The sequence below is a fragment of the Microcebus murinus genome, chromosome 25, assembly GCF_040939455.1.
Source record: "Microcebus murinus isolate Inina chromosome 25, M.murinus_Inina_mat1.0, whole genome shotgun sequence".
Classification (NCBI taxonomy): domain Eukaryota; kingdom Metazoa; phylum Chordata; class Mammalia; order Primates; family Cheirogaleidae; genus Microcebus; species Microcebus murinus.
In genome coordinates, this window is record NC_134128.1 from 4,475,737 (window position 1) to 4,499,923 (window position 24,187).

The following is a 24,187-nucleotide window of genomic DNA, read 5'->3' on the forward strand; positions in this document are numbered from 1 at the left end:
ATTTCTGCTTCCCTAACAAGTATGAGTTTAATACTTATAAGAAATGCATTTAAAAAACTCTTACCCATATTGCAAGTTTAGCCTTATTTCCATCCACTGAAATTGTTTTCACTTTAAAGTCAACACCTTGAAGAAATGAAAATTTTGATGAGTCTCCCAGTAAAACATATTTTTAAAATCCATTACCAAGAAAACCAGAATAAAGAAAAGCTACTTTATCAAATGCCCAAATTCACACCCCAAATTCCTTGAATTCTGCACATGAAGATAAAAGAAAAAATGTCACTAAAATTCAGCTTAGGATTTACTCAGGATAAATAAAAATCAAATGCTTATAGCACTCAAACACTCACCTACCTGTCACTCTTCCAAAAAGGAAAACCATATTGCATATTAAGTCAGGAGCTAGAATTACGGCGCCAGCACAGAGAAGGCTACCCATGCTGACTGCGGATCGCACGGCCGACGTCAGGGGTTCCCTAAGCATCCACATACTACTGTTAAGAGTGTTGTCCACCGCCAGCCAACCACAACTCAGATCTTGCCTATAAGCAGCTTGGAGGACTGGTAAAAATATTAAAGGGCCACTCACTCCTTGTCTTATGAATTCTTTATTTTGTTTGCTTTTATCCTAAAAAACAACATTAGCTTCATATAACCTAATTAATAATCCCTTGCTACAGCACAATTTCAGAATAGGAATTTATACACAAAAATGTTTGCACCCAACTCTCTAACTCCATAAGTGAAAGAGGGGTGCCCAAAGTCTATGAAAAGCTTCTATAAGTACTAATTTATGTAAAGAGAAGAGCTTCATAAGAAGTCATAGAAGGCTTTTTAAAGCAGCCTGGAAAAGGAGCTGACATATGCCATCTGGCTTAAATGAATAGTAACTGCCCACATGTCTTTAAAGAGTATCAAAAATAATGTGCAGTCTACCCTATTGGACAGAGGGAAAACATTAGCTCAAGAAGCTTGGAAAGAAACTTTCAAAAGATCTTATTAGCTTGTCACAATTAATTCAGAACAGCCCCAAATAAGATGAACAGCACCCTCATGTGCTAAATTCTTAACAGAACACCTGTCACCAATATGGAAATATTATAGCAATTTTTGGATGACTTCTGGTGATCCATTACATACACAAATTAGGTAATAAAAATGCATATTCAAAATGTGCATTATGCTAGGTCTTTCTGTATGTCGAAGATATTAAAAAAAAAAAAGTTTGATGTTTTGGGCTAGGGTGATAACCAGTTGATAAAGCCATGCCTACAACAATGGGCAACCATTAATGAAAGTGCAGTGGTGCTTACATAGTCCAAGGAAAACTTAAGTATAAAATTTCTTTGTAGCCAAACAAAAAAATCCCTCATGCTAAATAATCTTGTATTCACCAGGTCGGGATAAAGAAGTATTATGCCATTTGAAAAGTGGAACCATCTATATAAACATATGAAATTATATACATATTCTTCCTATTGCTTTGAAAAAACCACAAAACCTGAGAAAATGTAGAGAAGGGAAATGGTTCTGACTTGGTGCAGGTACTAAATTAAGGCCATTGGTAGATACTACACAGAGACCGCCTGTCATGTATACTCTATAGTTAAATTCTCAAGGTTTTTCAGAGAGTAAAGAACTAATTTTGGCCAGGCACAGTGGCTCATGCCTGTAATCCTAGCACTCTGGGAGGCAGAGGCAGAGGGATTGCTTGAGCTCAGGAGTTCGAGACCAGCCTGAGCAAGAGTGAGACCCACCTCTACTAAAAACAGAAAAATCAGCCAGGGCGTGCTGGCATGCACCTGTAGTCCCAACTACTCAGAAGGCTGAGGCAGGACGATCACTTGAGCCCAGGAGTTTGAAGTTGCAGTGAGCTATGATGACACCACTGCACTCTACCTAGGGTGACTAGTGAGACTGTGTCAAAAAAAAAAAAAAAAAACCCTAATTTTTTTTTCTTAGTTAACCCCAGACACATGGCCAAGGGCAAAGGGCCTCTTTTCTAACTATCAGCTAATTAGTTTACCAAAGAAAAGAAACTCACTGTTTCCAGAATGTTTGTGTTTTCCTGCTCACCCCCATCTCCTCTTTCTCTCTAATTATTTCCTGTTTCTGCATATGTTCGTTGACAACAGTCTAACGACCGTCTCTGATATAAGAATAATTTGCATGTGGACAACTAACAATGTCTGCAAGTCATTCTTTTAATATATTGTGTCAGGAACTTACCAATGGCATGCACAGGAGACACTGTGCACTGGAGTCCTACCACCAAAGCCAACAGACAGGTAGGCTGAAAGGACACCTCATCCAAATCAGACCCCTAGAGGCCTCATTCCTCTTCCCTGGGTTCTTCTGGTGAATCTCATATGCAGCAATTGAGCTCTTTAGCTCTCACATGCTAAAACAGCATTTTACCACACCTGCTTCTGCTCTTTTGCAGGTGGATAATAATTTGTCTTAACTGGCAGCAGCAGTTGGAAGTCTTTTTGATAAATTTGATTTTGCCAACTTCTTACAATATTTGATTAAACCAATCTTTTCAACCTCTTCATGTGGGTGACAAGGAGCTCATAACAGAAATAGAACTGTCATCTCAGCTTTTCTCCTGTTGTCCACTTGTTAGCATTTTTAATATGATCTTAAATTTAGTTTCTTTGCAAAAATCTTTTTAAGGCACACTTCTCTATTTCATGAGGGTTATTTTAGTTAAAAATTAAAAATATTGATTATATTATAAATAATATAATCACTGAAGCCTTTGAAGCAAGCACTAAGTGGAACATGAAAATTTACCAAAGAAAATATGAACTCAACAACAGATACTTGTGAACAGGAGACCAGAACATACCAATGGACATGTCTGCCTTGTCAAAGAGGAGAAAAATTAATCAATAGAAACTCACTCAGACCTGGCACAGATGTCAGAATTGCCAACAAGCACATTAAAATCAATGTAACTGTACACCACAAGTTCAAAAAGTTAAACAGAAATGAGCAATATAAAAAAGACCCAAATAGAATTTTTAGAGATGAAAATGGCAATGTCTGAGAGAAAAAAAATACACTGGATGGGATTAATAGCAGATTAGACACTGCTGAAGAAAACATTAAGTGAATGTGAAGACACAGGAATATAAACTATCCAAAAGGAAACAGAGAAGAGATTCAAAGAAAATGAGAGAGCATAAGTGATCTGTGGGACAACTTTAAGCAGCCTAATATGGAAGAAGTTGGAGCTAATGAAAAAGAGAGAAGAGAGGGGGACAAAAAATATATCTGAAGAAATAATGGCAAAAATTTTTCAAATTTGCTGAAAAATATACACCCACAGATCAAAGAAGCTCAATGAATCCCAAGCACAGATACATGAAGAAAAACAAAATAAGGGATATTATAATCAAATTGTTCAAATTAAGTATTTTGAACTAAATATTTTGAATGAAAATAAAAACAGAACATCAAAATTTGTGGGATGCCACTAAAGCAATACTTATGGCCATATTTACAGCACTGAATGCTCATATTAGAAAAGAAAATGATCTCAAATTAATGACCTGAGCTCCAAAACTAAGACAATAGGCAAAGCAGAAAATTAAATCCAAAGCAAGTAGAAGAAAGGAAATAAAGCTCAAATCAGAAAAATAACTTAAAAAAAAGAATGACTGAAACCAAAAGCTGGTTCTATAAAGAAAATCAATAAAGGTGATAAAGTTCTAGCCAAAATGATGTGGAAAAAGAGAGAAGACAAAAAATTATCATTATAAAAATGAAAAAGATCACATCATTTATAGATTGTACACAGGTTAAAAGGATAATTGAAGGAATGTTCTGAACAAGTCTATGCCAAGAAATTTGCCTACTTAGATAAAATAGAAAATTTCCTTGAAAGATTAAAAGCTACCAGAATTGACTCATAAAGAAACAGATCACAAAGAAAATACCTATAGAATATACACAAAAGAAAACATGAAGAGAATCAAAGCAGGTCACAAAAAATCATATAAACACAAAAGACTAATTGAGAAAATAAGGAACAAAAACTCTTTAAGAAAACAAAGAGCAAAATGGCAGAAGTCCTTCTTTATCGGTAATTACACTAAATGCAAACAGAGTAAACTCTCCAATCAAAAGGAGATTGGCAGAATATTTTTAAAAACCTAACCATATGCTTTCTATAAGAGACTCACTTTAGATCTAGAAACACAGATAGGTTGAAAGTGAAAAGGAAGGAAAAGATATTCCATGCAAATAGTAACCAAAAGAGAACAAAAGTGATTATACTGACATCAAACAAAATAGATTTTAAGGCAAAAACTGTTATGAGACAAAGGAGGATAAAATATGAGGATGAAAAGGCCAATTCATCAAGAAGATGTAACAATTATAAAAATTCATGCACCACAGAACACAGCCCCAATGTATATGAAGCAAACATTGATAGAATTCAAGGGGAAAATAGTCTTACAATAACAGTTGGAGATTTTAATATACCACTTTCAAAAATGGATAGAGCAATGAGATACATTATGAACAGGAAATAAAGGATCTGAACAATATCACAAACCAATTAGACCCAACAGAACACTGTGTTCTACAACAAATTTTTCTCAAGTGCACATGGAACACTCACCAAGATAGACCATATGTTGGCTATAAAACAAGTCTTAATATATCCCAAAAAACTGAAATAATAGTATACAAACTATTTTTGTGATCACAATAGAATATTAGAAATTAATAACAGAAGGAAAACTGGAAAACCCACAAATACGTGGAAATGAAAAAACAGTTTCAACATAATCCCTAACAAAATCCTAGCAGGCTTTTATTTTTAAATCAGTAAGCTGATTCTAAAATTCATTGGGAAATTCAAAGGAACTAGAATAGCCAAAACAACTTTGAAAAAGAACAAAGTTGAGGCCAGGCATGGTGGCTCATGCCTATAATCCTAGCACTCTGGGAGGCCAAGGCAGGAGGATTGTTCAAGGTCAGGAGTTCGAAATCAGTCTGAGCAAGAGTGAGACCCCCGTTTCTTATAGAAAAAATTAGCCGGGTGTGGTGGGGCATGCCTGTAGTCCTAGCTACTTGAGAGGCTGAGACAGGAGGATCGCTTGAGCCCAGGAGTTTGAGGTTGCTGTGAGCTACGCTGATGCCATGGCACTGTAGCAACAGAGTGAGACTCTGTCTCAAAAACAAACAAACAAACAAACAAAAAGAACAAAGTTGATAGATTAACAATATCTGATTTCCAGACTTATCATAAAGCTATAGAAATCAAGACAGTGAGGTACTGACATAAAGAAAGACAAACAGATGAATGGAATAGAGTCTAGAAATAGACCCAGATGTATAAAGACAACTGATATTTTTTCAAAGGTGCAAAAGCTATTCAGTGTAAAAAGACAATCTTTTCAACTGAAAGTGTTGGAGCAAGTGGATATCCATATGCAAAAAAAAAAAGGAAAAGAAAAAAGAACTTCAATTCATACCTCACACGATGTTCAAAAATTAATTCAAGGGGGGAGGGGAGAAAGGGCATTTATTGAAACCTTAAAATCTGTACCCCCATAATATGCTGAAATAAAAATAAATAAATAAAAATTAATTCAAGAAAATTATACTTAACATTTAAAACTATAAAATTTCTGGAAGAAAACATGGGGGAAAATCATTGTGAATTTCTGTCAGGCAGAAGACTCAACATTGAAATCATCACCCATAAATGGAAAAATGGTAAACTGGATTTTATCAAAGTAAAAAACTTATGCTTTAGAAATGTACTTTTACAAGAATGAAAAGACAAGCCAAAGATTGGGAGAAATATATTTGTAAGGCATATATCATCTAATAGAAGAGACTTACATGCAGACTATATAAAGAACTCTCAAAACAACATACATACAAAACATACACATATAAAATATATATACACAATGTGTGTTGCTATCTATCTATAGATAGATAGATAGCAAATAAGAACTTAAGAAGATGCTCAACATCATTAGCCATTAGAGAAATGCAAATTAAACCACAATGAGATACCAGCACACACCTATTTTAATGGTTAAAATTTAAAAGGCTGCTTATACTAAAGAGGCAACAGATGTGGAAGAACAGGAATTCTCATATGCTGCCAGTGGGAATGCAAAAATGATACAACTCTTTTATAAAAATATGGCCAAATGGTTTTTTCTAAAATTAAATATGCATTTACCATATGATCCAGCAATTCCATTACTGGGTATGTACCCTAGAGCAATAAAAATTAATATTCACACAAAATTCTATACCTGAATGTTTATAATAGGGCTATTCATATCCACCAAAAACTGGAAACAATCCATATGTTCTACAATTAGTGAATGGATAAACCAACTAAAACTACGGTACACCCCATACAATGGAATACAACTCAGCAATAACAAGAAACAAAGACTGTGAAACAACTTGGATGAAGCTCAAAGGTATTAAGCTAACTGAAAGAAGTCAGTCTCAAAAGGTTACAAACTATATGATTCCATTTATATGACATTCTCAAAAAGACAAAAATAGAGACCAGAAGAGTGGCTGCCAAGATCAGAGGCCAGGGACTAAGCTAGACTAGACAGGAATAGCACCAAGTAATTCTAGGGATGATGGAACTATTTGATATCCCAACTGTGGTGATGACATTATGTGACCATAAACATTTGTTATAATACATGATAAAACTCAAAGGACTTTATACCAAAAAAGTCAACCTTAACGTATAATTTTCTTAAATACTATCAACTCATATGCAAGAAACATAATAGGTCAAAAATATTTTCTGAAAGAATAAATTATCAGAGTATGTGTATTATAAAATCCCTACTTCTTTTCAATGTAAGATTTTCTTTGTTGCCAAGTCCAGGACTGATTCTATAAAATTGTTCCATGAGCTTTTAAAGCAATGAGTTCTTTATTCAAAAGATTTGTTGACTGTGTTATTCTACTTCCCTATGCCCTTATTTGTGTCTTTTGTATCTACCTAATTATGAAAGAATATAACAAATCTAATATAATTGTATTTTTATCAAATTCTTTTCTTGTGTTTTGAACAGATTTTGCTTTTACACATAGCTTCTATGTTTGGTGCCTACTTGTTTATTATTGTTTTAGCTGCTCTGTTACTAATAATTAATTGGGCCTTTCATCATTACATAATATCTTACTTTATTCTGTCCAGTATATTAACCTTAAATTCTACCTTAATTTATGTTTTATTACCACACCTCTGCTTTTGTATTGTTTGCATTTCCCTGGCCCATCCCTTTATTTTCGACCTTTCAGCTATTTATTTTAAGTACTTTTTCAACTCAATATGATAATCTGAGTTATTAGGAGAATTGGACCCATGCATATTTAATTAACATATTCAATTTTGCTGCTTTCCTTTTACTTATACTTAGCATTATTTGATATTCTGTTCACATTTTTGGCTGATATACTGTGATGTAATTTAAAAAATTATACACAACCTTGTGAAGATTGTGTAGAGTCTGAGGAATGAGGAATAACCTGAGAGGCCAGGACCTTCTGCAGGACTATGTAAATAGAAGAATACAGTATGATGCCTCATGGTTTTATGACAGATGAAATAAAAGCAAGATAGCAAAATATGCGGAGAGAAGACAGATGTGAACGGAAGTCTTGTCAGAAGCAGACAGAATTCCAAGGCTCCAAACTGACTCCCTGTTGATAGAGATGAGGAGGCTGGCAGAGGAGTGGGTCTTATTCCAAACCCAAGGGAATTATTGTCCAATAAGTTTTTTTAAAAAAATTTAAAACCTGAGAATTAAGAAATACATTCTTTGGTCGGGCTTGGTAAGCTTACACCTGTAATCTAGCACTCTGGGAGGCCGAGGCAGGCGGATCGCTCAGGAGTTCGAAACCACCCTGAGCAAGAGCGAGACCCCATCTCTACTAAAAATAGAAGAAATTAGCTGCACAACTAAAAATATATAGAAAAAATTAGCCAGGCATGGTGGCGCGTGCCTGTAGTCCTCGATATTTGGGAGGCTGAGGCAGAAGGATCATTGAGCCCAGGAGTTTGAGGTTGCTGTGAACTAGGCTGACGCCATAGCACTCTAGCCCGAGCAACATAGCAAGACTCTGTCTCAAAAAAAAAAAAAAAAATACATTCTTAAATCAAAGATTTCAAATGTTTAAAGAAGAAAGCAAAACTGAAAATTCAAACTATCCAGAGCAATGAGAAAGAAACACTCCATACCAAAACCTATGGAACACAATACAATTTGTTCTCTGAGGACATCTTTATAAAAGAAAAAAGATTAAAAGTAAGGGAACTTAATATTGAGAATCCAACAAAATACGCAAAAAAAAAAGGAAAAAGGGGGAAAAAAGCAATCTTCTGAATAATAAAATAGATACATTCCTTAAGAAAAGACAGACAACAAAAATACATGATTTTAGAAATGAGAGAGGAGCCACAACCACAGATAATGAAGAGTTTAAAAGAATACAATGTACAACTAAAGAGAAAATGAATCCTTTCCCCATTATACTCCCAAGAGTATCCTAAGAAACAGAAAACTTGAAGAGGTTGGAATGGTAAAGAAGGAAGCAGGATCACACTGACTCACAGATGAAATGAAACCTTTAAAGAAAAGACAATTCCAACATTATTTAAGTTAGTCAAGACAATTTTTAAAAATAGAAAGCTCCTTCATTTTATAAACCAGTATAACTTTAATATCAAATCCTGATTTAAAAAATAACACAAAAATGAAAAGTCCATGCTTATGTATAAAATTGGACATAAAATTCTCAATTAAAAATTTAGAATTTTATAAAAATTCTCTTTTTATATTCAGAGACTACCTAAAACGGTAAATAAAAAAATAAAACCTTGGCCAGGTGTGGTGGCTCATGCCTTGTAATCTTAGCACTCTGAGAGGCTGAGGCAGGCAGATTGCTCAAGGTCAGGAGTTCGAAACCAGCCTGAGCAAGAGCGAGACCCCATCTCTACTAAAAATGGAAACAAATTAATTGGCCAACTAAAAATATATAGAAAAAATTAGCTGGGCATGGTGGCGCATGCCTGTAGTCCCAGCTACTCAGGAGGCTGAGGCAGAAGGATCATTGAGCCCAGGAGTTTGAGGTTGCTGTGAGCTACACTGACACCATGGCACTCTAGCCCGGGCAACAGAGTGAGACTCTGTCTCAAAAAAAATAAAAAAAAATAAAACCTTAACTTGAAGCATATTTTGTCTCTTGAATCAGATTACATAAAGTTAGTGTAACTAATCTTTACAGCAGGCGTCCTCAAACTACGGCCCGTGGACCACATGTGGGTGTTTTTACCCGTTTGTTATTTTACTTCAAAATAACATATGTACAGTGTGCACAGGAATTTGTTTATAGTTTTTTTTAAACTATAGTCCGGCCCTCCAATGGTCTGAGGGACAGTAAACTGGCCCCCTGTTTAAAAAGTTCAAGGACCCCTGCTCTATAGGGTCAAACTTCCATTGTTATTAATTCCATCTATGCTGCCAATTACCTCAGATAAGTTCCTGATTAAGTACCAGAAAAAGAAACCTAATACCTTCTTTTTCAAACACTCCCATGTAAAAAACAAACAAACCTGATAAAGATATTCTTGCAATTTTGTGTGTATGGGTGTTTGGTTTTATGTCAGAAATTTTATCTTAAATTATATCTTTAAATATTTGTCTTTCATTATGTTTCCTTCTTCTGAGACTCAAATGTGCATATGTTAGGTTTCCTTGTCTGATTTCCATATCAATCATTTTCTAATTTGTTTTCACATTTTTATTAATTTTGGTAAATTCTACCTGCTCTTTCCAATTCTAGCCTTGTCTTTTATTGTGTTTTCTACAGTTCTCCATTGTCCATGTGATCCTTTCAATTTCAGTCTCATTTCAGTGATCTTTCTATTTTTTTAATTTCATTTATTTTTCTTTCCGCTCAATCGACTTACATTGCATTTTCTCATATAGTCACACTATCTCTTCCACGGCCTCTTCTGTCAACTGTCTTGTGCTCTCCATGCTAAATACTTCATTAAGCTTTTTAAATTCATGGCAAAATGTTTGCTCACGATTTTTATCTTATGGCAATATTTTTAGCTGAGTGTTCTTCATCTGTCCTTTGTTTTTCTGTCTTTTCTTCCTTTTTAATTCTTCAATGTTTATAGTGGCCTTGAGCAGAATGAATTCCTTGAGATTATTATTCATTTTTGAAGGAGGTGCTGGTTTTCCTGGACCTGCTATTTGTAGAAGGTTCATGCAGCAGGCCAGAGTGGTTCCAGTTCTAGACTAACAAAACTTTTTCTTGATTCAAGGCTGTGCATAAGAGCTCTGTGTTTTACTTCTCAAAAGCCAATGCAGATAGGCGGTCTTGAGGTTTTTCACAGTGCAAAGTCATCTCCTCCTCCACTGCTATTACAGACAGACGTAATACTTCCCACAAAAATGGCTTGTTTGTGTGACTCCTTGTTTGGCTTCATTTCCCCAACTTCTTAGAATCAACCAGGTACAGGAAAGCTCCTGCCATTAGCTGAATAAAACTCTTCTGCTTTTGTAAACAAGGGGTTTAGGTTTTGTTCCTCAGGGGGCCTCTCGGTTGCATGCAGTGTCTCTTGCTGGCTCTGAGCTCCGTGGCTGTGGCATCCTCCCTTTACCGCTTCCCACATGCAGCCTCATCTCCAGTTTTTCCCAGTGATTCCACCAATTTTGTGGCTTGGAGTTTTTAACTGCCTAGTTTAGTGGAATACTGGATTTCTGTTTTAGTTTTTCCCTCTCTTTGTTGTTTCTAGCTAATTGTCAGAAAAAAAAAGAAAATGCCAACTTTATAGTAAGTACCATCTTCAAACCCCAAATCCAACAATCATCTTAAAAGAATGTTATATAATACAAGACAGAAACTTACATGTCTCACTCTATTACCAAAAGATAAATATGCACTTTCCTTACTAATATTTTACTGTGAGGTAAAATACTAATTTTCCACAAAACACTAATTTTCACAAGGCCATTAACAATTAAGATAATTGTTTTATTTTTAAAAGCATGAGTGTATTGGTTGCTCCCAAAGGCAGAAAGTAATCTGATGCTTAAGTGTAAAAGACATATATTTTTTTTCAGAGTAGGGGGGGTCTCGCTGTATTGCCGAGGCTGGTCTCAAACTCCTGGCCTCCAGTGATCCAATGCCTGTATTCCTAGCTACTCAGGAGGTGAGGCAGGAGGACAGCTTGGGGCAAGGAGTTTAGGACAAGACTTGTCTCTTGAGACCTTGTCTCTCAAAACAAATTTTTAAAAAATATATTTTTTAAAAGATACTTCCAAGAATGTTGGCAGTAGACATTAAGTTTACCTCAGGAATTGCTATCATGTAGGACTAGATTAAGAAAAAATGCTGGAGTTTATAATTTTGGATACTGATATAAAATCAAAATGGAAGTTACAGAATTATCACATGTAGTCCATAGTGCTTTTGTATGTATTATTCTGTAACTTGTTGGTACCGAGGCAACTTTTATACTTTCAATGTATCATTTAATAAAAAAGAATTAAGCAAAAAAAAAAAAGTATGTAAGACCCAGGGCCCATATAGGGAACAAACTATAGTCTCATCATCATGCTTTAATTTTACTATGTCTTTTTGCAGAACAAAAAGCGTTTTTAGTAATAAGGACAACCCATGATCTGTCATTCTGCAAGCCTTTGGATTTCATTTGGATTTGAAATGAAGATAGTTTCATATTTCACATATATACTCACATATATTCCTTCAGTAAAATTTTAACTCTACTTAAGTTTATTTTCCTGCCTGTTACTACTCCTCTACTCCTCAATATCCATTACCAAAACATGCTCAGGTATGTTCTGAGCAAACTGAAGTTTTACTACTAAGTAATCTTTTAAAGGAGTAATTCATACAGCAAAGCCAAAGTAAAATGGATTTTTAATTACTACTGCTTAAAATTATTCCCTTTCTTATGACACACATAAGAGTAAATGATTCCCTTGCTCATGACACACATAAGAGTAAAACTGGAAATGTCAATGTCACACAAAAGCCAAATAATGCCTTATATAATTTATTAAAAATGTAGAGGCACTATGATAGAAAGAAACAAAGAGCTCTTCCTTGCAGAATTCCAAATAAATGTAGACAGAATGATGGCATTTGAAAAATCACCATTTGACAACCACCACAGTTTGAATGACAGGATCACATACTGTCCTTATTACCTGCTGCAAGCAAGAATTGTCAATGGATGTTCAAAAAAGAGGGCAAAAAGTGTGGTAAGAAACAGGACATCTATATAGTCTCAAAACTATCTCTTGAAAATAAATCTATTAGTTACAAAGAAAAAAATAATAATTTTGGAGTAGAGAAATCTTACATATATCACCTTAAGTAACTAAAGTCCCACCACTAGTAATGGAACAAATAGATGCCATATGCCTCCTGACATAATGCTCCAAGAAGCACTTTTGTGGAATTCCTGCCAAAAATGCATAACCTGAATCTAACTGTGAGGACACACTGGACAAACACAAATTCAGAGACATTCTACAAAATAACTGGCCTATACTCTTAAAAAATTTCAAGGCCATAGAAAGACAAAGAAAGACTAAAGAACTGTTCAGATTAAAAGATAAAGAAAAGAAATGATAAATAAATGCAATGTGTGATCTTGGACTGCATCCTAGATCATAAACAATTCTTTTTCTTTTGCTACAAAGGACATTAATGGGCAAATTGATAAAATCTATCTGTAGACAGGATTATATTCATGATTGTTTAGGAAATACACATTAAAGTATATAGACATTAAAACATCATGTCATCCATACTCTCAAATAATTCATTTTAAAAAAAGAATACTGGCTTGGTGTGGTGTCTCACACCTATAATCCCAGCACAATGGGAGGCCCAGTGGGGAGGATCGCTTGAGACCAAGAGCTCAAGATCAGCCTGGGCAACATAATGAGATGCTACCTCTCCAAAAAAATTAGCCAGGCATGTTCCTGTAGTCACAGTTACTTGGGAGGCTGAGGAGGCAGGAGGAACGCCTGAACCCAGGAGTTCAAGGCTGAAGTGAGGTATGATTGAACCACTGCACTCCAGCCTAGTGGACAGAGTTCTGAGACCCATCTCTTAAAAAAGAAAGAAAGAAAAAAAGAAAAAGAATACTGTATTCTGTATGTGTGTAATATGAAGACAGAGAATGATAAAGTAAATGTGATAAATATCAACATTTGGGGAATTTCAGGAGATACACAAGAATTCTTTGTGCTATTTTTACAACGTATCTCTACATTTGGAATTATCTCACAATAAAAAGAAAAAAATAGATACACAATAAATGAAAACAAAGAAAGGTAGTTAAGAAAAATTATTTTCCCTAACAATAATGCTGGGATCATCTTTACTATATTATCATCAGATTATGAAATTTCTCTGCACATGTGACACCAAAATATTCACCCCTATCTTCTCACATATTCTAGTAAGTTAGTGGGACAAACCACTTTCAGGCAATGTAAATTTTATTATAAAAAGGCACTTAGGTATCATGGCTCCTAATGATCCTTAATAACTAACATCAACAAATATGTGAAGTTCAGAATACATGCCAAATACTTTAGCAAATGCTGAAAATACAAAATTAACACATTCTACTATTAGGTTCATGATGATGAAGACCAAGTTTGTATTAATCATCCTTATAACCCCACCTCTTAAGACAGTGCCTGGCACACAATAAACACTCAAATAACTGTTGTACGCTGCAAAATGAAAGACAATCCATAGTACAGGAAAGAAACGTGTGTACAGATAATCATAATATCAGTGGTTTTAACAAAGTGTCATGGGACAACAGATAAAGTTATTTTTGCATGGTAAATTCTAGACAGGCTTCAGAAATTTAATGATATCAAAATTAAGTCTTGAAGGAAAAATAAGATTTCAATCATCTGATGGTAGTGGGTTATAAGAACTTATTAACATTCATGTCACTGAAGTTGGTATACAACTTCCCACTGCTAAATTTGACTGGCTTTAAGCAAAAACATGATTTCAACAAACATGGAAGCAGTATGGTGGTAAGAGGAGGCTAGGGGGATTTAGATAAAACAGTCTAAAGGCAAGAAAATACTCAGTATTTCTAAAGAATTTTTAAACAAAGGCTTACCTATTGTTGCTGCAAGTTCTGGATCAAAAGTATCATCTGTGAACCTCAGGAGTAGGCTAAAAGAGATGTTAAAAAGACACATTAGGAATTTGACTTTTCTTCCTCATCATATGATAAATGTGTACATGATAGTTATATTTTGTCAGGAGTTATTATATGCATATAAGAATATCTGGTATAGGTAATACTGCCTCAGAGCAGGTTTATACAGAGGAATTAAATTATTGGAAAGGCAATTAAAAAATCCCAAGAGCAAAGTAATTTACTAGCAAATATATTCCTCGTGCTACCCTACACAATTCCTCAAGTGCAAAAGTGGTTTTATGGGTTTTTTTGTTTTGTTTTTGTTTTTAACTATACTGTTGTGGCCTTCTGAGAAAACAGCAACATACCACGCTTTAATTGATATAGATAAAAGGGGGGGGGGGGAATAAAAAGTCTCTTGGAATGCAACAAACTAACTTTTTAAAAAAAAAATCTGAATTCAAGTAAAAACAGAAAGGTATGAAAGCCTAGCATTCTGTATCAAGTAGTATGACTACTGCCCAAGTGGGAAGAAAGATATGGTAAAAAGAGGTAGGAAAGATACTGGGCAACCAGAGGAGGTATACGCTGTCAAATGCTAGCTAGGTGGGGTGTAAAGAACCTAGCAGGCAACTGAGAGCTAGTGAAAACTTTCAAAGAAAGGAATGACAAGGATTGCTCTATGCTTTGAAAAGTTAATGCCAGCAAAAAACAAAAAGAAATCAACAGAAGACAATTGCCATGGTTATGGTGAGAGATAACATAGGACTAAACCTAGGAAATGGTAAAGAAACTAGAAAGAAAGGGATGAAAGCAAAAGGCAACAGATTAGAAGACTACTCCAAGATTGAACATATCCCAGAATTATTTTACTTAATAAAATTTAAAAACCCCCAGAGTGTCAGTTATTAGCTCTTCAAAAATGAAATCTAAGCTTTTGCTAAAGCCCTAGATTTTAAAATTAATCAATCTTCCCTCATATTAATTCCTAAAGTAGAAGACTGTCCTATTGACCTGTTTGCATTAACAAAAATCAAAGAAACAGGTCAGATGTCTAAATTACAAAAAATTTTATGAATAATTCTATAGGTTGTGATTATTGTTGCTAGAGATAATTTCTGCCTACAGAGTATATTGCAAAACATAATGGCCTCCTGGTAGTTTCCAAATCCAGTGTCATTAATTGTTATTTGATAGATTAACTCTCCCTTTTTTGGTTTTGTTTTCTTGTGTTTACCATAAAACCAGCAGTACAGAATCAAAGTAAAACAAGTGTCATATTCTAGATTTTTCTATTTAACATCATGACTATATTTACTTACTTCCAACATAAGTTAGGTGACAGCACTAATAAGACTCTTAAAGACTACTTATAAAAATTTTCTTCTCTCCCAACATACTCAGTTACTCATAATTTAAAAACAAAAAAGATACACACACACACACACACACATGCACACTTGGTCACCATAGAAAATATTATTACAAAAACACAGGTTAACATAATCTTGTGGAGTAGTAGTAATAATACCATAATAATCATACAATTAATAATAATGGTATTGGCTATTATATATTGTATATATGACAATTCGTCAGATACTGAGCCACAGGTTTTTCTCCTATAATTCCTAATCCTTACAACAGCCCTTGTCATTCATTAGTGGTACTTTGTCAGGAAAGACAAGAAATTGGTATGGTGCAAATTAACAAATTTTAATACAGGCTCTGAGTATAAATCAGATCTTAGCCAGGGGTACACTGGTATTCTAAATTCTGTGCATGCATTTTTCTAGGCAGAATCCATTTCTCATTAGATTTTGAAAGGAATCCACAACCCCCAAATGATTAAGAACCACCGTTCTTACAATATTGTATATTTACGCCTTCCTATTTTCAAAGTTCAAGGAACAAAATACTTTCCATGCAGAGCTACAGATGGAAGGAGTAACTATCATCACACCACTAAGACCAGTTTTATGATAAACAGACTATGATTATAACAATCTGCATTTATTTGCAAATGAAATATACCAATAAGGAAGGGATGGGTAAAAGTGTCCCAGGGACAGCAATTTAGATAACAGAAGGTCTTTATAATTTTCCTTCCAGTGCTTGATACACTTTGCTACATCTTTAGCTCACCAGGCCTAGGTACAGAATGAAAGAATCTTATGCATTTAACATTAGATAGGGTTTGATAGGTTTCCATTCCTTCCCTCACTTTTCAAATGAAGGCCTACAGTGTTCAATTATCACACACAAGGTCACACAAGCGGCAATCGCAGTTTCACAATCCTGGTCTCTTTACTACTATCATATATCCTTTACACTCCAACACTATGAAATAAACCGGAAGGTAATCCATAATTTGGATTAAACTATCCTTTTGTTGTGCAATAATTCCTCAGCACCACACGTACTATCTCACTTTCACAAACTCCAGCTCTGAAAAGAAACAGAAACAAACTACTGGTTAGAATAACCCCTAAGATCATAATTATGACAAATGTGTTTGTACTAATTTGCCTTAAAAGGTATAGACTTATACTTTAGTGGAGTCGTTTATTCTCATCTCATCCACAAAGATAAGTGTTCAAGCCTGTTTTCCATAGCATATCACATAGGCCAATAATGTATATCTAGCTAGAAAAATAAGACAATTTTCTCCCTAAATGCAATCCTTTTTTTCAAAGAGGTAAAGTGTTAAAATTTTGCAGTGTGCAGTTGATAATTAACCACTACATCTTGAGGAAAAAGTTTAAAGCAGAACTAGGCCCATAAGTTTGTTTGGGAGGAGCGAACCAGGAACACCAATAAGCCACTTAACAGAAATGACTCTAAAAAGGGAACCTTGTTTATGTACTCCAGTTAACTGTACCTCCAGTTAACCTTCCAGAAAATATTAACACACCTGAATCTGTCATCTATACAATACATTTAGATAAAATACCAACCAACCATTTCATTGGGATGAACCACATGAAATGACAACCATCTTTGACTTCAAGAACAGCAATTTTATATGCATGAACTTAAGTGAGGACCACAGCTCAAGGAAAAAAGCAGAAAAGAAAGATCACAAGGTATGGAATTCCTACTGAGATAATGTCAACTATATTCTAACTTTTTAACTCTAAAATACATATGCACAATAACAGATGGTGATCATGAAAATGATTTTATTCAGCTCTTTAACACGCACACACACATCACAGTTTTGCTAATCTATAGTGTTTCATGAACCTATTCCCTGGTACTTGCAAATGCCTCACTCCAGTATACACAGACTATGTTAAACAAGAAAAGTTATGAAAATGTATTGTCAAACTTTAAAAATGTATAACGTCTCAATAGATTACATAATAAGCTTTCAAGTCCTTAAGTATCTAAAAAAGACTTTATGAAGTGATTTTGAAAGTTGTTTGAAAGATATGTGTATCAGGAGGTACAGCTAAACTATGAAATTGCTTACAGTCTTTGAATGTTGTTGACAGATAAGACCGCCTAGAACATAACCTACTCATAATCAGATGACAAGAATGACTTCACCTGGAGAACTTTGTTCCAAGACCTGGATGAAATCACAACCCTCTAGCAACATCCACGTAGATCCATGTGTTACCTTATACTCAACTCTAACTACTGTCAATACCATTTTGCCCAAGAGTCAAAAATGAAACGGCACAATACTGAGTTGTACCTACACATGATGTAGCAAAACAACAAATTTTATTTTCAAAACTGGTCCACAGCTTACACACTCACATCTTACACTAAAGTGAATTTTTCAAGCAGTCACAAGACCAAGGAGTTCTTTCACAGCCTACTAATAAAAAATAATAATAAAAGAAGTGACAATAAGCTGCGCCAGAATAGGCCAGGAATGTGACCTAATGCCTCACGAAACTTCCTGTGCAGAACATTACATATTTATACAGAAAGCCCCACAGAAATACGAAAGTGATAAAGTCACCACTGCCAGCTCCCGGGGTGACAGGTGGCCTGAACCCTGAGGGGCTCGTGGCGAGGCGTCGTCCCCGGCCAGACTCGGGCCCAAAGCCGCCCGCCACGCCCTGAGCTCCGACGCAGCAAACTGGCCGGCCGAGTGGCGGCCCTCGGAATTGTTTTTCTTTTTTTTTCCTTGGTGCGACAGGAGGGACGGCGATCCAGGGAACTTGGGCCCGGCAGAGGCCGCGACCAGGCAGGCCCGGGCGGGCGCGGGGAGCAGGAGCCGCAGGCGCGCGCGGCCCAGAGGCCGGCGAGGGCGCGAGAGGAGCCGGCCCGAGCCCGGCCCGCGCCCGGCCGCCGCCGTTTACCGTTCCCGTCGCAGTCCAGGGGACAGCGGCCACGGAGGCAGAAAGCGCCCGCCACGCTCGCCACGCCGCGCAAACCCGCCTCACCTGGACTTGCCCACCCCGCTCTCGCCGATGATGAGGATCTTCAGAGTGGTCAGCACGTCCTCGTCCATCCTGCAGCTGCTCCGCTCCGAACCCAGCTGGCCGCCCCGGTCCGCCTCGCAACCCTTCAGCAGGCAGGGCCGCCGCGCATGCGCGCCGCTCCACGGCTGCCACCTTCCTTTCACACCGGGTGTTTAGGGTTGCCGAATCCCGGACGCCCCAGTTCCGCCGTGAGGTAGCTCTGCGTCTGCGCACGCCCAGAGTGCCCGGCGCCTTCCGGAGAGCGTGTTCCTCCCGGGCGCAAGCGCAGATGGGGAGGCGTGTGACTTCATTGACTTCTTCCTATCTCGAAGACTAGAGGGCTGAATGGGGGAGTATAAAGCTGTTTACTTCAGCATCTGCGCATCACAGCTGCACTGCAGTGGGAACAGCTTTGTGCTGAAGCAGATTATCTGAAATTTAGTCTAATTCCACCCTGTAACCGCCTTGTTGTACTATCTAGTCTTCAGAGCCTGTTTCCCCATCTCGGAGAGACAATAGGACTTCTTCGAATAATACTAACTTCTTAGAATTGTTAGGAAGTTTAAATGCGTTAATTAATACAGAGAGTTTGTTAACTAAAGTGCTCTATAAAAGTTGTAATCAGGTATGAACTTCTGCTCACCCTCTGTAAAATGGAAGAAGTACCCTTCACATGTTAATTCATCTTGAAAGAGAGCTGTACATGTCAGGTAGATCAGGTGTATATAAACCTCTGGTGGCGCAACTTCAATTATTCTTGCTCATGGGGACTGCTACGCCCTAACTGTAGGAATTGTATCTATGTACCTGTCTCCTTTCTCCTTCTCCAAGTTGTAAATCTTAGTAAAGGTAGCAAACCTCAGACATAATACCTAGCAAAGTGCCTGGTACATGGCAGGCACTCAATAAACAGTTCTCTTGTCTTGTTTCCTTATACTTGCTGCTAATGTCATATACAGTAGATACTTGATTAAAGAATACATGTAAATAAAATTTAGAATAAGTTAAGAAATTAATTTGTTAAATACTTGGAAAAACTCTATCACTTCATTCAGGTCTTTGCTCAAATATTGCCTTCTTAAGGAGGCCTTCCCTATCCATACTACCGAAATTTGCAAATCCCTCCAGCATTCCCTAACCTCTTTGCATTACTTTTCTGCATAGCACTAACCACCCTCTGATATACTATGTATTTTACTACTTCATTTGTTCACTGTCTAATCTTTCCCAAAGAGAGAAGAAATCTCATGAGGGCAAGTATTTTTTGTCTGTTTTGTTTACTGTAATGTCTTCAGGGTCTAGAGTACTTCCTGGCACATAATATGTGCTAAATAAATATATTTTCAATTAACTGAATGAACGTTCTAGTCCATTCCTAACCTTGGGGAATGATATCAATGAGACAACTTTAATCTCATAAAGTAGTCCTTGAAATTTCAATCAAGTCTATTCAGCTTACTTTTGGCTATAACATCAAGACCTTATTTGTGAGGTTCACAATATTGTCAAGCTCTCCTGCTCTAGGGCAGTAATTCTAGAAGTGTGGTCCCCAGATCCCTAGAGAAAATCTTTCAGAAAGTTTGCAAGATCATTTTCATAGTTAAGATGTTATTTACTTTTTTTCACACTTATTCTCTAATGACAGTACAATGGAGTTTTCCAGAGGCTGCATAATATGAGATAGCAAAACTGATTGAAGCAAATCAGACCAATATGAGAATTCAGCTATTTTTTATTAAACCAGATATTAAAGAGATTTTCTAAAATGAAAAACATTGCCACTAATTAAGAGTTATTTTCATAAACATTTATATTAACTAGTAATAGTTTATTATTTTAAGTGAATTCATACATATGTTTAAATTTTTCTCAGTTTTAATTTCTAGTAGGGTAAATATTAATAGATACAACCACAGATTCAAAAGCTCTTCCAGGTCCTCAATAATTTATAAGAGTATATAATAATTTATACAAGCAAAAAGTTTGAGAACTGCAGGATTGTACTAGTCACACCAGGATAAATACAAAAACAAAAATCTCCTGATCAATAAAGCCAGGCCTATTGTTTGCAACATGCAACACTTTGGCAACACCATATTCTCTTGGATTTCCTCCTACCTCTTGGCCATTTTTCAGTTTTTTTATGTGATCATCTTCCTCATCTTTTAAACATTTTTGTCCTTTGGGTTTTAGCCTGATTTTATCTTCTTGCTCTGTAGACACTGTCCCCTCTTGGACTTATATGGCTTCTTCATCCCCACTTACTTTGATGAGTCCCAAAGTTATATCTCTGGCTGAGATCTCTCTCCTGATGTTCAGGCCAATACACACACACCTGCCAAGACATCCCCAGGTGAGTATACCCAGGTGGAGGAGGCCAAGCTAAACATGACTGACACTGAACTCATTATCTTCCCCTGTCTATGAGGTTTTTCTCCTGACTTCCTTCTTAATAAATGACATTAACACCCACATAACTTCCTCTTCCTCACTGCCCACCTTCTCACAGTTCTCTACTTAAGCATGCCTGACATTTATCAATTTTTCTCATTTCTACCACCACAACTATGGCTAGGTCATCAGCATCATCTTGTTTGTGGGATTACCACATCAGGTACCCAGCTGGCCTTCCTGCCTCTACTGTCCTCTGCCCTCATACTGTGTTCTATACTGCAGCCAAAGTCATATTCCTAACACGCAAATAGAACTGAGTCATCCTGCCTCCTCGAAGCCACCCATAGGCTCCTCACTGCCTTTACAAGTGTTCGTTATCTTATCATAAGGCCCAGTTTTCTTGCCAATCTCTTGCTATCCTATGTCTTTGTGTTCCAGACAAACTCAATTCCCTCCGTATTTTCAATGAGCCATGTTTTGCTTGTCACCAGGACCTTGCATGTGTTGTTTCTTCTGCCTGGAGGATTCTCCTGTTCCCCATCCCCTGCATGTGTCATACACACACACTTTTGCTTGGATATCTCCTATTCATCCTTCCAGATTTTAGATCCTTGTGTCTGGGACAATTTCCCTGGCCTCCCACGTTGGCATTACATGCTCTTCTTAAGTGTTCTGCTAGTGTCCTGTGTTTCTAATGTGGTTTGTATCCCAAAGTATGTTTAATTGTCTGTCCCCCTACCAGAAGGTATGCTTCTTGAAAGCAGAATTGAGTAGTGTCCTGTTCATGTTTTGTCTCAGGCATCTAATATAATACCTAGAGTAGCTACTCAAAAAATAATTGTTGATATGAAAACTCCAAGTCAACCTCAGGAATTTGGACCAATGTAGTCTGCTTGTTTTGTTGTTTATATAGGTTGGAATGCCTCTTAAATCTCTAACTTGAACGTTAGGGCTAAAAAAATAAAAATTTAAAAACCTCGATAACATTTGTGCGCACCCGTTAATTATCAAGTATCTCTAGAAAGAAAGTAGGCATTCATGCACAGATAAGGGAAGTAGTACTTTACATGTTAAATGAGTGATATGGACAATAAAATCTCCAAAAGTGCAGATAAGAGTAATTGGTCACTAAGCTTAGGGCAGCCAGAAAAGACTTCATGAAGGAAGGAGGACGTGACAGGTGGGTACAGTTCAGATCAGCACAGTGGGAAAGGCTTGCACTGCTAGACGTGGAAATGAACATGGCGTGAGAGAACCCACCTAGCAGCCATGGAGGTTTGTGCTGGCAACTGATAGGAATGACACAGTGGAAGGAGACCTGGGGACAACTCTGACTGCTAACCTGAGGAGTTTTAAGGATAATGGAGCACCAAAGGTTTTCAGGCACCAGGTGACACATAAACTAATATTTTAGATGGATAAATCTGGCTATATATGGGAAGTATTAGGTAAAGGGCAGGAAAAAAGCATAGAGAATTCATAGGAAAGGGGGCTGGCAATAAAGGGATGTATAAAAAAGACAGAATAATTGCCCCACACTCAGTGAAGGAAAGGGAGGGGGAAAATAGCAAGCATTTCTTCAATGTTTCAAGAAAAAACTGAAGACAGAAACAGGGAATTTGGTTTCAGTCATATTGAATCTTATGCGAAGTTGAGCCTTGGAGGCAATCTTTCAGAACTCTCTTAGAGCTGTGGTTCTAAAAGTCAGATGGCAAGACACCGAAAAAGAAGTATCAGGGAGATGACATTCCCAACTGACCATCTGGCCTAGGTGTTCTGTTCTAGATACTATTGTCCTTACATCCCTGGAAAAAGGAGTCAAATTCTTTCTTAGGTGTTAGACATACCTGACTGTCCTCCGTGTGGCTCCATCTTGTGGCATTACTTATTTCCACCATATTCCAAAGATATGATCAGCTCAAAAGGAATATCTAAGGCAATATTCTTAAGACGTGAAGATTAGGACAAGCTATGAGTGAGCCCAGTAAGCAGGAAGAGATTGAAATGAACACGCCATGTGGAGAGGTGATGGGGAAGGCCTCCCTAGAGTCCGCGGTCACAACATGCCCACAGCAGGCAGCCCTAGAAAAGGACAGCAGGGGAGAGATCAATTCAGGCCACCGACTTTTCTCCATCCTTCTGCTGTGCCTTTCAGCATAAGCAGTGAAGAAACGAATAGAAAAGCTGCTTGCTGAACTCACATCCTCTGAGCAGGTACCAGCGCAAGCACTGTGACTCACAGTTTGAGTAGGTTGCTTGGGTTCAAGTATTTATTACAGGCGTTTATGGAGTTCAGGTGAGAGACATCATAGAGCATTGCTACGCGCACACACATACTCCACCCAGATATTTTTGCCCCTGGCTGAACTGAGGTTCTGAAACCACACCCATTCCCTGCAGGCACTGTGACCCCTTTCCTTACTGATATGCACAGTTTTGGAATGCAGACAAAGACAAGTTTATTTTTTTTTTCTTTCAGAGACAGCATCGGGCTATGTTGCCCAGGCTGGTCTCAAACTCTAGGACTCAAGAGATCCCCTACCTCAGCTTCCTGAGTAGCTGGGACTACAGGCATGAGTCGCTGTGCCTGGCTTAAGTAGGAATTTATTTCATTGTTTAATTATTTTGGTCAAGACCTGGGGATTTGAGAGAGAAGGGTGAGAAGTAAAGTCTGCAGAAAAGGTACTGAAGGGTCCTTTTAGCCCCGTGGGTAGGTGTCAGCCCTAGGATGAGAAGAGTCATGGCCAAAATTGTAGTGGCCTTTTTAGGTTTTGCAGCTTGACACAAGCAGTGCTGCCTGAGGGCGCATAGGACAATGTAACCCAGACTGAGAAGATAGCCAAGCTGGAATACAGTGGTGTGATCACACCTCACTACTGCCTCCAACTCCTGGCTCAGTGATCCTCCTGCCTCAGCCTCCCAAGTAGATAGGATTATAGGCATATGTCACCATGCCTGGCTACCTTTTTAACTTTTTGTAGAGATAGGGTCTTCCTGTGTTGCTCAGGCTGGTCTCAAACTCCTGGCCTCAAGTGATCCTCCTGCCTCGGCCTCCCAAAGTGCTAGGATTATAGGCATGAGCCACTGCACCTGGACATTTTTTCTTTATATAATTTTTGTACCACTTTTTCTA

General features: G+C 37.2%; 1 protein-coding gene across 1 annotated transcript in view; it reads right to left on the minus strand.

The window, feature by feature from the left end:
• The window catches only part of RAB18 (RAB18, member RAS oncogene family), a 180,064-nt gene that overhangs the window by 12,256 nt on the left and 143,621 nt on the right, over positions 1-24,187 (minus strand). Inside the window, exons 2-4 of the mRNA XM_012769822.3 lie at positions 18,643-18,794; positions 14,216-14,271; positions 65-126 (exon numbers count right to left, since the gene is read on the minus strand). Coding sequence (XP_012625276.1) covers positions 65-126; positions 14,216-14,271; positions 18,643-18,710 — 186 coding nt within the window. The 5' untranslated portion in view covers positions 18,711-18,794. The remainder of the gene's footprint in view (positions 1-64; positions 127-14,215; positions 14,272-18,642; positions 18,795-24,187) is intronic.